Genomic DNA, 17,773 nt, shown 5'->3' with positions numbered 1-17,773 from the left:
AGCCTGTATAGAAAGCTGTATTCAGGGACTTTCTTTCCAGACCAGAAGATTCCACTAGGGGATGTGGAAATGCCCAAAGTGATCCTGGGAGACCCAGCCTACCCTTTCCTCCTATGGCTCATGAAGCCTCTCACTGGAAACGTTGACAGCAGCAAGGAGTACTTCAACAGACTCAGCATGTGCAGAATGACCATAGAATGTGCATTTTTGGCAGATTAAAGCATTGTTGGCACTGCCTCTTTGGCAAGTTAGACCGCAGTGAGGAAAATATTGCCTTGGTCATAGCGGCCTGATGTGTTCTGCATAACGTTTGTGAAGCCAAGAGGGAAAAGTTTCCCCGGGGTGGAAGGTTGAAGTGGATCACCTGGCAGCTGATTTTGAGCAGCCAGATATCAGGACAATTAGAGGAGCACAGCGGGTGCTATCCAAATCAGGGAGGCTTGGAAGCATCATTTTGACAATGAGCACCAGGAATGTGTCTTTCTGTAATGAATTGAGCCCAGCATTGGTTGCTTGCCACCTTCAATAACTCTTGTAATGATTCCTGCTTATTAACTGTACTCTGCAAATGTAGCGATTGCCACAGTATTTGAATTTGTGTTGCAACCACACTCTGTAGGTCACAAATAAAGAATCACTGTCTTTGTGAGTCTAAATTTTTATTAAACAGCAATACACAGATTAACATTTCTTACAGGGACATAGAATCATGGAATATTAAGGTTGGAAGGGACCTCGAGGTCATCTAATCCAGTCCCCTGCTCAAAGCAGGACCAATCCCCAACTAAATCATCCCAGCCAGGGGTTTGTCAAGCCTGACCTTAAAAACCTCTAAGGAAGGAGATTCCACCACCTCCCTAGGTAACCCATTCCAGTGCTTCACCACCCTCCTAGTGAAAACCTTTTTCCTAATATCCATCCTAAACCTCCCCCACTGCAACTTGATATCGTTACTCCTTACTCTGTCATCTGGTACCACTGAGAACAGTCTAGATCCATCCTCTTTGGAACCCCCTTTCAAATAGTTGAAAGCAGCTATCAAATTCCCCCTCATTCTTCTCTTCTGCAGACTAAACAATCCCAGTTCCCTCAGCCTCTCCTCATAAATCATGTGCTCCAGCCCCAATCATTTTTGTTGCCCTCCGCTGGTCTCCTTCCAATTTTTCCACTTCTTTCTTGTAGTGTGGGCCCAAAATCGGACACAGTTCTCCAGATGAGGCCTCACCAATGTCGAATAGAGGGGAATGATCATGTCCCTCGATCTGCTGGCAATGCCCCTATTTATACAGCTCAAAATGCCGTTAGCCTTCTTGGCAACAAGGGCACATTGTTGACTCATATCCAGCTTCTCATCCACTGTAACCCCTAGGTCCTTTTCTGCAGAACTACTGCCTAGCCAGTCTCTAGGCTGTAGCAGTGCATGGGATTCTTCCATCCTAAGTGCAGGACTCTGCACTTGTCCTTGCTGAACCTCATCAGATTTCTTTTGGCCCAATCCTCTAATTTGTCTAGGTCCCTCTGTATCCTATCCCTACCCTCCAGTTTAGTGTCCTCTGCAAACTTGCTGAGGATGCAGTCCACACCATCCACTAGATCATTAATGAAGATATTGAACAAAACTGGCCCCAGGACTGATCCTTGGGGCACTCCGCTTGATACCGGTTGCCAACTAGACATGGAGCCATTGATCACTACCCGTTGAGCCCGATGATCTAGCCAGCTTTCTATCTACCTTATAGTCCATTCATCCAGCCCATACTTCTTTAACTTGCTGGCAAGAATACTGTGGGAGACCGTATCAAAAGCTTTGCTAAAGTCAAGGAATAACACGTCCACTTCTTTCCCCTCATCCACAGACCCAGTTATCTCGTCATAGAAGGCAATTAGATTAGTCAGGCATGACTTGCCCTTGGTGAATCCGTGCTGACTGTTCCTGATCACTTTCCTCTAAGTGCTTCAGAATTGATTCCTTGAGGACCTGCTCCATGATTTTTCCAAGGACTGAGGTGAGGCTGACTGGCCTGTAGTTCCCCGGATCCTCCTCCTTCCCTTTTTTAAAGATGTGCACTACATTAGTCTTTTTCCAGTCATCCGGGACCTCCCCCGATCGCCATGAATTTTCAGAGATAACGGCTAATGGCTCTGCAATCACATCCACCAACTCCTTTAGCACCCTCGGATGCAGCGACATGACAATGAGCAGCACTCGTTGAAGTGAGGATCTCACAGCTGCGTGCAAGTCCAGCTGTTATGGAAAATATCCCTGGGGAGGAGTGAAAGGGTACTGTGATGGGCAGTGAATGTGAGAGGAATATATGGGTGGAGTTTGAGGAGGGCATGGAATGTAGTTCTCTATGGACTGCAGGTTGGGGGTTGAGCATGCATGTGTTCTGCCTGCAGCGCAGTCAGGGACATCAGCATCTCCGTTTGGTCCTCCATGAGCTTTATTATCCACTCCTGACCCTGTCTTCTGTCTTGGCTATCAGTTTGTAGTTTCTCTCTCCATGGTCTTCACTCACTATCTGACGATTGCGGCAATTCCCAAAACATGTCCTCCTTGCTGCTCCTACTCCTCATTCACCTCCTTATCTGATGGAGGTGCTCTGCCAGTGTATAGGAGCTGGCCCTCAAGGGCAGAAGCAAGAGAAACAATATACAGTCAGTATTGTGTGTGCACTCAGTAGTGAATCAAAAGTTACATACACCTCTTTCTCACTTGGCAAACATTCAGCACAGCCAGAACGTTAAACATGGTGAGTTTGGCCTGCGGGGGAAAGAGCGTGCAAGACAAGACAGGGTCAGAGTGGCTTCAGAAGCGGATCCGTACAAGTGCCTACGGACACTATTCTGAAAAGTGGCACCATTTTCCACAGGCAAGGGCGATGGAAGCTGAATCGCACAATACTGAGGGTAACCAAAGATGTGAGGGTGCATCTCCTGTATACTTGTGCACCTTCAGAACAGGTCTGTATGCTGCTCGCCTATGTGCTGCATTTGTTCCTCCAGAAGTAATTGCCAATTGGCGCTGCAAAGTTTCCTACAACGGGAGAAGAAACAAAGCAGCTCTGCCAAGGAACCTTCAGCAGAGGATTGCAGAGTATCTACAGGAAAGCTGCTTAGAGATCTCTGCACAAGATTCCTGGGAGATTTTGGTGTGTATTACCCAACTTTTCCACAGGACTCCCACTGCGTAGCTGCAAAAGGTAATGCAAAGCAGATGCAAACAGTATCTAGTGCTGTTAATTTTGATCCCTTCTCCCATGTGCATCATGTAACAAAATAAAGGACACCTGTAGCTTATGTAACTGTGCTCTTTCAAAGAAAGATGAGTACTTGCGGGAGCTTCCCTCTTCTCCTTGAGGCACACCAGACTTGGACTGTTGGGACTGGCTAGATCTCTCCGGAGTCAAAAAGATGTCCTGGCTCTCCATACCACCAGACAAGCCTATTGCTTGTCCCACATCTTCCTCCAAATCAACCTCATCGTCCACCACTTCATCCTCGGGGTTGACTCCACTGGTCGCTACCACCAGTTTCCCTCGAAATAGCCACAGAGCTCTTGGTGGTGGAGGTGGAGTTGCCACCAAGGATGGGATGCAGTTCCTTGTAGAAGCGGCATGTTTTCCACACCACAACTGAGATATGGTTGGCCTCCATTGCCTTCTGGTACTTGATCTTAGCACAGCACTCCTGTGTGTCCCTTTCATGCCCCTTCTCATCTATGCCACGAGCAAAGTTCCTATGGCTGGATCAGAGCTGCGACTGCACAGCCTCCTCTCCCTACAGAATCACCAGATTCAGCAACTCTGGGGAACTCCACGTGGGAGCCTGTTTGCTGCCGAAAGCCAGGATGGTCAGCTGGGGAGATGTGAGCTGTCCACCCTGAGCAAGGAAGTGGAATTTCAAAAATGTCTGGGGCTTTAAAGGGGGAGGGGTGCATGCCTGTGTACCTGGCTTCAGGGCAGCGGAGTAGAAACAGCTTATCAGAGCGGTCATGGTGGGTATTGTGGGACACCTCCTGGAGGTCACTTTAGGGCAGGGGTCTCAAACTCAAATGACCCCGAGGGCCGCATGAGGACTAGTGCATTGGCCCGAGGGCCACATCACTGACACGCCCCCTTGCTGCCCCTGGCCCCACCCCCAATCCACCCCTTCCATGAGGCCCCGCCCCTGCCCTGTCTCTTCTCCACCTCCTCCCCTAAGCGCGCGCAGTTTTAATAAATATATACACTCAGTAATGCACCTCACTCAAAGGACAAAACACGCACTTAGATTTACTGCCTAAGGCTCTGGGAGGGAGTTTGGGTGGGGGAGGGGGTCTGGATGCAGGCTCTGTGCTCGATGCAGGCTCCAGGCTGCGGCAGGGGGTGGGGGTGCAGGCTTTGGGACGGAGTTTGGGGATAGGAGGGAGTGCAGGGGTGAGGGCTGTGGGGCTGAGGATGAGGGGTACATGATGCAGGAGGGGGCTCAGGGCTAGGGAAGAGGGTTGGGCTGTGGGGTGAGGGCTGTGGATGAGGGGTTCATGATGCGAGGGGGCTCAGGGCTAGGGAAGAGGGTTGGGCTGTGGGGTGAGGGCTGTGGATGAGGGGTTCATGATGCGAGGGGGCTCAGGGCTAGGGAAGAGGTTTGGAGTGTGGGGTGAGGGCTGTGGATGAGGGGTTCATGATGTGGGGGCGCTCAGGGCTGGGGCAGAGGATTAGGGTGCGGGGGGATGAGGGGTTCATGATGTGGGGGCGCTCAGGGCTGGGGCAGAGGATATGGGTGTGGGGGGATGAGGGCTCTGGCTGGGGCTGAGGATTAGGGTGCAGGGGGATGAGGGGTTCATGATGTGGGGGTGCTCAGGGCTGGGGCTGAGGATTAGGGTGCAGGGGGATGAGGGCTCTGGCTGGGGTTGAGGGTTTGGGGTTGGAGAGGCTCAAGGTAAGGGAAGCCTGCCTTGCCAGTACTGGCGGAGGGCAGGCACTAGGACCCGGCACCCTAATCCTCAGCCCCAGCCCGAGCCCTCCTCCCCCCCACCCCCTAATCCTCCGCCCCAGCCCTGAGCGCCCCCACATCATGAACCCCTCATCCCCCCGCACCCTAATCCTCTGCCCCAGCCCTGAGCGCTTCCCTTCCCCCCCCCCAGCCCGGCCCCGGCGGGTCCCGCTTCCCTTCCCCCGGCCCGGCCCCGGCGGGTCCCGCTTTCCCCCCCCCCTTACCCGAGCGCGTCTCCGGCGGTCCTGCTCAGAGCCGCGTGGTGAGGGGGCGGGGCTGGGAGCTCCACGCCGAGCGCAGCGCTCAGCCCAGAGCTCCCAGCCCCGCCCCCTCCCCACGCGGCTCGGATCGGGGCGGGGCTCAGGCGCTCGGACGGAGACTCGGCGCTCTATGCGCCGAGGCTCCAGGAGAGGGGCGGAGGCGGGAGCCTCCGCTTTTCTCTTGGGGGCCCCTGCGGAGCTCCCCTGGGGAGCTCCGCGGGCCGCAGGGAAGAGCTCCGCGGGCCGCATGCGGCCCGCGGGCCGCATGTTTGAGACCCCTGCTTTAGGGCAACGTAAGCAAGTGCAGTGTCTAAAGTGACTGCGTCACTCTAACTTTGTGCCACTCATTGAGGAGGTTTTATTATGTCAGTGTAGCAAGAGAGTTAAATCAGTGGGAGGAGCATTGTTGCATGTACACCTCCACTGTTTTGTTGACAAAACTGTGTAGTGTAGACAAGGTCTTAGTGTCTAATCAAGTGTTAAGAGGGAAAATAAGCTATCTGGGGTATAATTAACTCTCCAGGAAACATTTTCTATATCTCAACAGCTTGGCCTGACAGCAAGTCAACAGGCTCTGGCTCTGTCTGTTCTTTCTTCTCAAAAGACTGCGAGTAATAGGATTAAGGGGATGGCTTGTTGGTTTGGTTTAATCCTGAATGGACAATGAATTTATTTGTAATTTTTTCAGTGTACTAGTGCCTAGAACAATTGAAAACCACACTTCCAAAAAAAAAAAAGTAAAGCAAAACATTTTTATACCACGTGTTGTAGAGGCTCTGTCATGAATAAATTTAAATTTGCTATACACGTACACCCCCCCCCCCCCCCGTTTCTCCCAGCGAGCTCTAATACTGTTTTCTGATCATTTTAAACAGTGGCTCTAATCTTCCAATGCCAAAGTTCTTGTTAAGGCACTCATCTTAATCAGACCTATATTTTAAACACAATTCACTTCTCACACAGCGAGAATAGCTTCTTGCCTTGTAAATTCTTGTGCCACTGACCAAACTAAGAGCAAGTATACCTAGTTGTTTATAACACATTGTTTCCTGAGTTTAAAATAAATTCCTTTAAAAAAGCTGGATGATGCTTGTAAACTTATACTAGTCTGAAAAAAAAAAAAGTCTAACACAAGCATCCAAGAGCTGTGGTTACTTATTTATGAGCATGCTTAATGCACTGTTTTGGACAGCATGAGGTCTCTCTCTAGTGGTTGGCAGCAGAGAGGAAAAGAGCCTGCTTGTTACTGGAGTTTTCCTTTAAATCAAATGCTAGGTGACGAAAGGCCAATGTTCAGAGACTGACAAGTTGTCAGCAGGGGTAGAAGTCATGAGTTTGTTAAACTTCTATTGTCACAATTGGTGTCTTCAGCTGAAAAAGACAGGTTTGCTCTTGGTACTCGTAGTGTAGGAAACTGGAATTCATCACAGAATTTCCTGTTAAAGTAGAGCATGTAAAAGAGTGTCGTAGCCATGATGTTTCCCATAAATTTGTTCACCCTTCTGAGGACTGCAATAGTGAGGGTGAACTATAGTAGTTAAATGCTTCTGAAGATTATCAACATCTTAAACTAATATCTTGCAGCCCTTATCTTACGTTCATATAACAGCCAGCATGTTGAGACCCTGATCTCAGAGTGTGCGCACTAGCAAAGCATTAATGATAAAGAACAAATGTACTTCCAATAGCTGGTCATGGAGGAAGAATGCCCTTGTTCTTAAGGAGAGACCCAAGGTTTGCCAGTGACTTCTTGTGAGACTTGGGGGGTAAATCAATCTCTGCCAATTTTGCTAATCTCTAGAATGTAGCTAATCCTGGACTAACTTTGAGGTGTAAAGTTGGTAACACTCACTGAGATCCTTGAAAGTTGCTATAAGTGCAAAGCATATTTATGTTCACCTAAAGGGCATCAAAACCAATCCTCACTTCTGAATATTCAGTGGCGAAAAATGACTTGAGGAAGATGCCAGCTGCTGTCTAAATTACATCATTCAGCATGAGATGGTGGTTGGTTTTGGTTTTTAAAATAGATGATGCATCTGTCACTTTGTGTGCTGTGGTTCCATAACAGTCTGAAACTTCCACATCATCTTGCACCATAACACTAAAAGTTACGTAGCAGTGATGGCAACATACAAGCACTTGTGACTGATATTGGTCATAGTGTTCATGAAGTTAGACTTGTTAGAAGTTTCTACAATTTTGTACTCATTGGTTTTTGCAAGGCTCAGTTTGAAGATGGCTCTTCCTTCTGCTCTTCTATAGAAATACAGTTCAGGTATTGTTAGTGAAGAGGAGTTAAGTGAAGATTCTATGTTCCAATGTGTGATCTCCAGTCGTTTTTGTTTTTCTGATATATGTTAATAGAAAACTCCTATAGCTGGAGGGGGTAGGGGATAGTGCTGTAATGGGGGCTAGAAACCCCTCCTGCAGGTTACATGCTTATTGACATATTTTAGTCTCTAAAGAATGAGACTTTTTCCAATCACAGTTGGATGTACCTTACGAGAGGCACCCAGCAATATTCACTCTTCCCTAAACATTCCCCAATGGCAGGCTGCTAGAGTTCCAAAAATTATTCAGATCAGAGCATTCCCACAATACCGGCAGAGAAGTACTACTGGGTCCATTCCTGTCGCTTTTTGTTTTCCAATTCTGTTTATCTTATACAGAGGGATAGTAGTTATGCACTGAGCAATAATGGGAGGTGCAGTGTCTATTAGATATGCCATGACATTTCATTAACTAGAAAATGTTTTTTTGTAACAAATTTGGATGGTGCATCAGTTCCTAATGACTTCTCAGTGTTTCAGAAGGGCAGTTGGTCTGATCTCAAAATATGGGTTGGTAAGCTAGAGTCAGAAAAATATAGAAAGAGGGGCAGTTGTTGTGGAGAATAATTTTGTGTAGGTATCGGTGATTAAATGGCAGATATTGAAGTCCAGGTAGATGGTTGTACAATTTATTGGAAAGAGCTTGTTTGCAAAAGCATTGCTAGCTCTTGCTCTAGAACTAAATAGCTTTCAGAATCCATTTGTTATATTATTTCTGGTCTATTCTGAGGGCAAATCACAAAGAAATGGTGGCCTAGTATGGCTTTTCATCTTGTGTTGCAGGTAAAACACTAAACTAGACAGTGAACTAATATAGAGGTTAATGTAGGGCCCAATTCTGAAAGTGTTAGCCTGCTTGCAAAGCTGGAGTAAAAAGGCTTCACAGGACCATCTTAATCACTGTTCGTAGTAGTTTGTACAGTTTCCTATTTATCAAGTCAACTGTCCATCTTCTGAAATATTGATATAAATGTTCCTGTTTGAATGGAAAAATACATAGTTCTATTCCCTTCTGGTAATTTAAAGATCTTAGGGCAAGTTTTGTAAGAATGTAGAGTGTTACCACAAGTGTTCCAGCCAAATGCTAACTTCAGCAATTTCATTATGCCTATATGAAATTCACTTTGTGTTCTAAGCTGGAAGTGGTGTACTACCATGCACCACAAACTGCTGATACAGTTTTGTATGCTTAAAATTGTTATAATGTTTTTTTCCTATCATTGAACTGCATTTCAGTAGTGAGTGCTTACAGATACTGCACTTTAAGTTGACACTGCAAGCCAAATGTGCACACGTTACCATTGGTGCTGTGATATGACAAAACAGTCTGTCCTTGTGTCAGCCCAAAGGATAGTTCAAAACCCTTTAGTCCTCTGAAAGGTAGACTCATAGGTCTTGGAACCCTCTCAAGGAGGTGACTGTTCAAAATTCAAGGAAGCTTGGTAACCCTAAATGGTGTACGTAGTTTGAGGTTTGGGTATTGTTGAAGATGGAATGTTCTATATTATACGTTTATTAATAATTGAGCTGAGCTGGATGATAGAGTTCTGTCTTGTTGAGTTAGATTGTAAGTCCTTCATAGGCCTTTTTTATTAGTGCCTAGCACAATGGGGCCCTTATCTTAGTTAAAGCCTTTCAGTGCTGCCATACTACAAATAGTGGTACTGGAAATCTGTGTCCAGCTCCTGCTCCAAGTCTTACTTCCTAGGCCAGTGGTTTTCAACCTGTGGTCCACAGACCCTTGGCAGTCTGCAGACTATCTAAGATTTCCAATGAGGTTTGCACCTCTGTTCAAAATTTTTTAGGGACCCGCAAATGAAAAAAGGTTGAAAACCACTGTCCTAAGCCAACAAGGGCCTGGGAGTGCTGTGAGGGCATCGGAGTGCTGCTCATGGAGAGATCTGAAACCTTGCTTATCTATGACTTCCCACTGCCTAGGCTGATGGGCCTTATCAGAGAGATGTATCCAGCCCTCCTTAGCAGGAAGGATAATGACCTCATGGAGTCTCAAAGCTGAAGTTCCAAATTGGCAGAGTAGAGAGGATCCCAGTAACTCTGTTAAGGATTCAGAGGAACCCCAGCTATAGAAAAGGTGATTAATCAATTAGAAAAACAAAATAAATGAAAACTAGTAAGTGACAAATTTGCATTGTCTTACTGTGTTTTCCCTTTAGTCCCCCAGGTTCACCTCGTACCCTTGGCTACTCGCTTTCAGCTGCTAACACTAATGTCCCTCCTCAGCATGGCATGATGGTCAAAATGCAGGGCCTGGCTTATAGTTCTGGGGTTAAGGAAATTCTTAACTTGTTTCAAGATTACTAGATCAGTAGCTTGAAGGTGGAAAATCTTCAGTGCTCCTGTTAACTATCTTTAAATTAATTATCTTTAAGATAAATCTTTAAGATTACAATCTGAGACCAGTTGCTTGTTTAAGGGAAGAGAAACTCAAGCCATAGAAAGAGTTGTAGGAAAGGGTTTGGAAGTTTGGCCCATACAGTTGGGGAACTGAAAATCTAGCAAGTGTCTGGCTTCAACTTGTGCAGCTAAATGTATACCTCCCCCAAATTCAGATTTGTGTATGCAAATGGCACTTGATGTGCCCAAACTGGGTAGACCAGCAATTTCCCTCATTGTCCACAGAGCATTACCTGGAGGTCTGCAGAGAGCTGGTTGATCAAAGGATGTTGACTGCTCCCTGTTTCTACCTGTTAAACTACATTCAAAGATAGCTGCAATTATAATAAATACTTTCCTAATAATCTTTCCATGTAAGCAATTGCTGTAGTTGCCAATGGGAGAGGGAGGTGGTCCCCAATAAAATATTTCTGTATAAGGAAGTCCACGTGATGAAAGCTGGGAAACCCTTCAGGTATTATCTACCTGATTTGGGCATGTAAATGCTGTCTGCATAGCAAAATCCAGTTTGGGGGCATGTGAAAACTTGGATGTTAACACTTCAGAAATTACCTCTTAAAAAGGAATCACATTTTGTTTTGGGAATCATTGTAGACTACTGCAGTTTCCAAAACACTGCTGGAAAAGGCTGGTTTAGACACTATTGATTAGAGCCAAGGCTAAAGACCTACTCTCACAAGGAAGGGTCTGCAGTGGAGATGGTATCCTCTACTCTTCAATTCTCATATTACTCATCTGAAAAGTATCTTTCTGTTAAACTCCGAGCTTTCCATATATCAGATTTTTGTGCAAGCCTTTAGGAAGCGTTCTGTACTGCAGCTTAGTTTCATAAGGTGCCTCCTCTCTTATGGCAAAAAGCTAGTCTTAAAATTATATTATGCAAGAAGGTTTTATGTGTATGTTAAGAGTGGCAGTGTTGCTACATAACCTTCCTGTCTCCACATAAAACATGCAAGTGCTTGTTCCTGCTGGATGCTGGTAATGTTACATCAGAGGGGAGAATCCATTCTGACTTGTCTTCAGCATGAGAGTGCTGAGATTCTTTAAGGTGAAGCTGTTTTGCCTAGGAAATGGTCAACTTTAGGTACAGCTGGTGGTGTGCATTTAAAACTATTATGTTTAGGTGGTGGCTGGACAGGAAAATTATACTTTTTTTTATTGTGGTGTGCACACAGGGAGTTGTACTGGTATAAAACTTTTAACTGGTAAAACTTTCCCGTGTAGACGAGACCTAAACCTGAGCTAAGGTCTTACCTTTCATCCACAGTAAGGTTGTAGCTGTCAACCTAACCCCTGGTATAGATGTAGCTAGGTTGATAGAAGAATGCTTCCATTGAAGTAGCTATTGCCGCTTGGGTAGGTGGTGGTCAACAGCAATGCTAAAAACCCCTTTTGCTGTAAGAAATATCTACGCTACTGGCCCTACAGTGGCAGACCTACGGCATGGTAGCAGTGCCACTGTAACACCTGTAGTTTAGATACAGCCTGAGAAAGAGCTGGCTTAGTTAGCTACGGTCAACCTAAACCCTCTACTACTTTTCCTAGTTAAGACCTGGGCTGTGTCTTCACCGCAAAAAAGTGAGAGAGCTATCTCGTTTTAAAATCCTTCCTAGTGGAGACAAAGGATAAGTAGTTTTACCTTAACTAGCTATGGCAATGTAAAAACTATCTGTACTTTGTCCCCAGTAGGATTAGGAATAGAGCTCTTGATGTAAAAAAGCATGCCTTTTTTTGCCGCAAAAAAAAAAAAAGTTGTTTTGGTTCCTCCCTGAGCTGAACTAGAAAATCTATCATGCTATATGCTATTTTCTGTCAAACTTGAAAGGGGACAGGAGGAGATGACAGTGTTCTATTTGTATGCAGATTCTACAAGGGTGAACGGAATCCTATAGCATAAATAATCCTATATTACTCCTTCTGTGCATTTAAGATAGTTTTACAGTTCAGAATAGCAGGGGCGGCTCTAGGGATTTTGCTGCCCCAAGCACGCCAGGCAGGCTGCCTCCGGCGGCTTGCCTGTGGAGGGTCCGCTGGTCCTGCGGCTTCGGCGCTTGGCGTGCTGGGGCCTGGAGCCGCCCCTGAGAATAGCAAAAGATTTCATACATTCTTGTAGCTCTTGACCACTCTGGCTAAAGGGATAATGTTAATTAAGGTAGTGCCACAAAGCTATTCAGTTGTTAATAGTTTATGGGAGAAACCCCTTCGCTCCATGAGACAATGGGTGATTTATACTGATTAGGTTACAATGGTGTGAACATAAATGTACCCTGGAATTTCATACATATTATCTGCTACTGTAGTGCATAAAGAATACTGTAGGAATTGCCAAATCAGAACACAAAGATCTGTCTAATGAAATATCCTGTGTCATTAATGGCTCATGCGAAATGCTGCAGAGGAAAGCATAAAGCCACATGATTCCGAAATGTTTTGGTGGAGGGAAAGCAGGATTTCCTCTTTACTCCCAGATAAATAGCATAACTAGGAGTCATGGTTTTAAACTTCTCTTTTTAAATAACATTATTCCATCTATGGTATATAATACTCCTTGAAAGCAACACCCATTTATTGATAGATCTAAACAGTAATACTATTACTACTTATGTAGTATGTGATCTTAAACTGAAATATTGATCATCTTTATATAGCTCTTGTACTGGATTACTAGCACAAAATCATTCCGATACCTTCTCAGCTGAACTGTTCAGTCAATAACACTTTCACTGGACATCGAAAACCTGAAAATGGGCTACATCTGAAGATAGAAGTGCTAAGACACACAAATGCGGTGCTGAAGAGCTACCAGCTTTCCAGACATGAAGCTGTGATATGAATAGTTTTTGCAAAAAGCACATTTATCCCTTGGTCATGAGATTAACCTACTTCTTACTATTCATCTTCCAGTCCCCTTATCTGTTTAATACTCTGAGTTTAACTTCTAATCTAGTGGTAGATTGCGTGGTGAAACCTCTGAAAATTCCTCTCCAATAGTGTGATCCTGTACCTACATTCCATATCACTTATCTGCTGTTTTAATAATGGTTTAAGTGCCATTCCTGCTGAATAATTCACTTTTAGTGCTACATAGACAAGAGATGATCAGGTTCCCTAAATTAAGAAAAGATTCAAGCAGGTAAAACACTCTGAAGGAATGGGGGAAGAAGGATAACAATGAGGGAAGTACATGGCTCCGTAGAAAAGCTCGTGTGCATAACTTGTAGGTTTTGAGTCATGGATTTTTTTAAGTATATAAACAAATGATTGATAATCCCCGCCAGCACCTTCACTGTAGGCATCTTGGTAAAAAGTGAATCTTGAGGAGAGATTTTTGATGGCGGTGCTAGTAGGTTTTATGAATTAGTTTGAGGAGGACATCTTTGCAATAGGAGTAGTGGAAGAAAGTGTGAAGGTACTTGTGAACCTGGCAAAGTGGACAAACTGATAAGTATTACTGGTGGAGCAAATGAGTGGGGTTGACTTGATGAGACACAAGCAAATATATAGGGAGGACGTTATTGTCGGGTTTTTGTCTTTGAATTTACATATAGTTTTCACTGGAGGAGGGAGGTGGGACAAGAAGGTGCTGGCTTTAGTTTCACTCAATATAAAGATTTGTTAATGCATGCTACGATAAATTATGGTGGTGAACAGTCTGTAAGGCTCCACCTAGTGGCGAAGTTCTCAACTTTTCCTTTCAGAGACTTGCAAACACGTGTACATTGCTGAATCACATATCTGCTAAGCTGGTGGTGGCTATCCCCTTGTTACATTTGTATTGCATTTGTTGATAGGTAAATGTCTTTCCTAGACAGTCTGTCTTTATTTTCTGAAGATGTTCTCAAGATTGTCCAAGCCTTTTATTTGAGACAGGTCCCAACTGACCAACCTTGTTTGACAACGTTCTGTTTACTAGTCCTTTAGGTTATTAGATGAGGCTTATTCTGCAGCATCACTGCTGTTGCTGAGTTGTTTTTTGCACTCTACCATGGTGACAGAGAGCATTACAAATACTTTAGATTTGTAAATCTGAAGTCTGAAGCATGCCCTGAGCTTTAACAAAAATTTATGGCTGCCTTTTCCTGTTCCTGTTGAAAACTTTTGCCCTGCTTCTGATCGTGTACATCTTAACTTGCGTTCTAGCTTGCAGCAGAGGATGGACTTGTACACACAAATGGCACGGCAAGGACAATGCCCAAAGAATGGATTTGCATTTAAAGGTCCCAGCAGTTAGACTTTCTTAGAAGAGACGGTAAGGATAAAGAACACTAGCATATTACTTGGATGTCTGATTACTATTACAGTTAACTGCCTTTAACTCCGCATTTGTATAGGCACCTTGCTAGCTGTCCATACATTCTCCTCCTTTGAAAATTGCACTCTGTTTCTATAATCTTCACAGAACATGTAATGTCACTTACTGATTTAAAATGGTCTCTTGGTTCCCTGACAACACTTGCCTATCTAAGGCACTTTTACCCACAACTGGCACTTGCTGTGTAGGCAGTCTACGTCCCAGTTCTTCTAAACTGGTGCATTGCCAGTGGTGCTGGAGTAAGTAGTCTTCAGAAGAAAGTGAGGGGTGAAGACTTAAGGAAAAGAACCTCTTTAGAGTAAAGAATCTTATTCCCAAAGTTGCATCTTGGCATAAAACATGAATTTGGCAACGCTGGTCTCAGATGCTGGGTGGGATTTGGTTTTTAAAACTAGATATGTAATCAGGGGAGAAGTGATTATGTTCCATTCCCAACAAATGCAGTTTTTGATTGGCCCTTTCCATTTGCAGAAAGGCGGGCTATCCCATGGGCATAATTAACTTCTACATGTAAATCTTCACTTACACGGATGCTGTAGCAGCAAAGTTACAGTAACTTTTCTCCTTGAATCTAGCGCAGAATCCACCACAGCCATTTTAAACAAGATGAAACATTTCAGCTAGTTAAGGGTTACCCATACAGATTCATTAGCTGAGTTGCTAAAGCCCAATATCATAGTCTGATAATCTAAGGAGTGTGCTTTGTTGAATAAACTACGATTTGTGTTTTAGTGAAATGTGTCCTGCTTTTTCTAGTAAAAAAGCTATAGTGTTTGTATGTAAAGTATTAAATTTTGCATGATCTGGAGGCTTCCAAAAATTCAGTTTTCACTGTTCATTACTATAATTATCACTTTATTATAAGAAATGATAGACTTCATGTTAAGGAAACAATGAATAAGAGCAGAACAAAACCTATGTTCATAAATAACATTCAAATTCATTGTGTATTTCATGCAGATTCCTCCTAGCTTTCTGATGTTTGTGAACAACTACAGCCAGACAATTGGAGATCGTTTGATTACATTCCTAGTTCTTCATTTGGTCAAGCCAGCTGTTCATAAGAAAAATCACCAGAACCTTGGAAATCATATTGACCAGTATCTAATTTTTAAAATATTAAATACACAATGTCCATAGAGACTCTCATACACAAATTGTCACTGTAACCACTGAGCCCTTCACTGAGAGCACAAGTTGAGAGATCACGAGTCCTGATTTTTTTTGTCTATACAGAAAGTATTAAAATGCTTTTCACATGAATAGAATTATAGTTTAGATTAAACTTTCCAGATTCAGGACTATGTTAATATACAAAGTATGTTTGAAACATCCAATAAGCCCAAATTTTTTAATCTATTTTGCACACAGTTTAACATTTTAAAAAATTATATATATATTAGGACCTTTAATTATGCATTCAACATTTTTATAAAACATTGTTTTCTTGCCTTGTACATATTTGATTGTTCTGTGCAAAAAACCCTCTGTATACTTTGACAGATTCCAACCAGGATTACTTTACACAGTGCAGAAATGGTTATGAATGTAAAATGATTACCTGAAAATTACTGTAACTTTGTAAAATACATGAAGTATGAAACGTTAAATGTTTTCTCTCCAACTCTTTTTTCATCTTGTATATTGATTATATGTATAATGTGTATTTAAGTGAATACTGACAGAAGCTAACTGCATCAGTCCCATTTCTGATGTCCCCATCCTACCACCTACCAGATTCTTTGCATGGCGAGTGTTAAATGGCTTTCTGTCCAAGAGAAGTTCTCATGATCATGATCCATTGCAAGACTCAACTTCAGAGGAGTACTAAAATCAATTTGAGAGGCCTGGTTGGCTTAAACTAACAATGGAAGATGGAAATTCTCTCCAAGTTACCTGTTCTTATCTAGATCACACAGGTAGAAACTGAAAGGTGTTATGATCCGATAACTGAGAGATTAATATGTTCATGCTCTCTGAACAGGTGTCCATTGGCCAGAAATCACCAACACAACTGGCAGTCCTTGCAAAGGTCAAGGTTTGAATACATAAACTGATCTATTGTTAATCTCACTTAAATGGTTGATGTCCTTCTGGAACAGACTTGTGGTCTATTAGCAAGACTGTATAGCAAGCCTGCACTCTCCCTCTGTCTGTGCTGCTACTTCAGCTTCTAGTTCTGTCAGACTAACTTGTTCCACGAACTTTAAACTTTTTTTTAAAAAAGCAAGGAGGAAAAAAAAATCCAATTTTGAATGTGACTAAAAGTGAAAAATATTTTGGATAATGAGGTTTTTGGTGCAATAGAGAGATCTGTTAGAAGGCATAGATGGGACATCTCTCTTGCAGCCTGTTCAAAATATTATCAAAGCCCTGGTTTTCAAAATGACCTGCACAGCAGTAACCATCTCAAATCTTATCTTGTGAAAATTAACAACATAGAATTTTTTCTGGCTTACAAAATCACTGCCAGACAAGATAAAACAGATAACAAATTGTTCTGTCCCATTGGAAAAAATCTGTTTGGCTATAATTGTAGAGCTTGATGTTGATACACATTTATCCTCCTGGAATCTTGTTTGCTCAATTTGTTAGAAAATAGATATGTACAAAATGTAAAAGTTTCTGAGGGGAGGGGAGTGGGGGAAATGGGAAGCTAAAAATACTCTTATCTGACTGAGACAACTTGTTTTGAGCAAAGGGAATATTTGGTAAGGAAGAGTCAATTCAAGACATATAAGAATCAAAAGCTACAGTGTAATATTCCCCCAGCAGTATTTACACTAATGGAGTCAGTGGTGGTGTTTTTAAATGTTAATTTGATTTTATTTTTAACTTCTTTTAAGACTTCAAATATAGTGTGAGTAAAGTAGGCAGGATTTTTCACTGTAGCTGGTCAAATTACTTAATGCAAAGTAGAAATTGAAAATATAATTTGTTCTATATCTGTGAAGGTGGCTCTGCCTTCAGTCATAAAAACAATAAAAAATGTTACTAATATTTTGCAGTTAAAACTAATTTGTTCACTTATTAAAGCAATGCTTAGTACAGTAACTCCTCACTTAACATTGTAGTTATGTTCCTGAAAAATGCAAATTTTAAGTGAAACGATGTTAAGTGAATCCAATTTCCCTATAAGAATTAATGTAAATGGGGGAGGGTTTAGGTTCCAGGGCAGCTTCCCCTAATCTACAAGCACCAGGGGCAGGGGGCTCAACCCTCAGCCCGCCCACTCCACTCCTTCCCCCAAGCCCTCACCCTTGACCCGCCTCTTCTCTTCCCCCCCCCCACCTCCTCCCCTTTTACTTTGCACGCTGCGTCCTGGCTCCTCCCCCGTCCCTGCTGCAAGCCAGCTGATTGCCGGGTTCCGGAGGGAGGGGGAACCTGCATGCCGAGTCCTCACTCCTCCCCCCTCCCTCGGGCAATCAGCTGACTTGACGGGAGCCTGTGCGCCAAGTCCTCGCTCCTCCCCCTTCCCT

General features: G+C 43.6%; 1 protein-coding gene across 2 annotated transcripts in view; it reads left to right on the top strand.

Moving 5' to 3' along the window:
* The window catches only part of ESRP1 (epithelial splicing regulatory protein 1), a 62,225-nt gene extending 45,057 nt beyond the window's left edge, over positions 1-17,168 (top strand). The window contains exons 14-15 of one of the 2 annotated variants that reach the window (XM_045008038.1): positions 14,123-14,231; positions 15,255-17,168. In XM_045008038.1, the coding sequence (XP_044863973.1) occupies positions 14,123-14,213 (91 nt within the window). In that variant the 3' untranslated portion in view covers positions 14,214-14,231; positions 15,255-17,168. The remainder of the gene's footprint in view (positions 1-14,122; positions 14,232-15,254) is intronic. The other variant, XM_045008037.1, reaches the window with a different exon arrangement.
* Positions 17,169-17,773: the final 605 nt, after the last annotated feature.

This window comes from Mauremys mutica, chromosome 2, assembly GCF_020497125.1.
Source record: "Mauremys mutica isolate MM-2020 ecotype Southern chromosome 2, ASM2049712v1, whole genome shotgun sequence".
Taxonomy (NCBI): Eukaryota; Metazoa; Chordata; order Testudines; family Geoemydidae; genus Mauremys; species Mauremys mutica.
The sequence above is the reverse complement of the archived record's forward strand: the minus strand, read 5'-3'. Positions and strand labels throughout refer to the sequence as shown.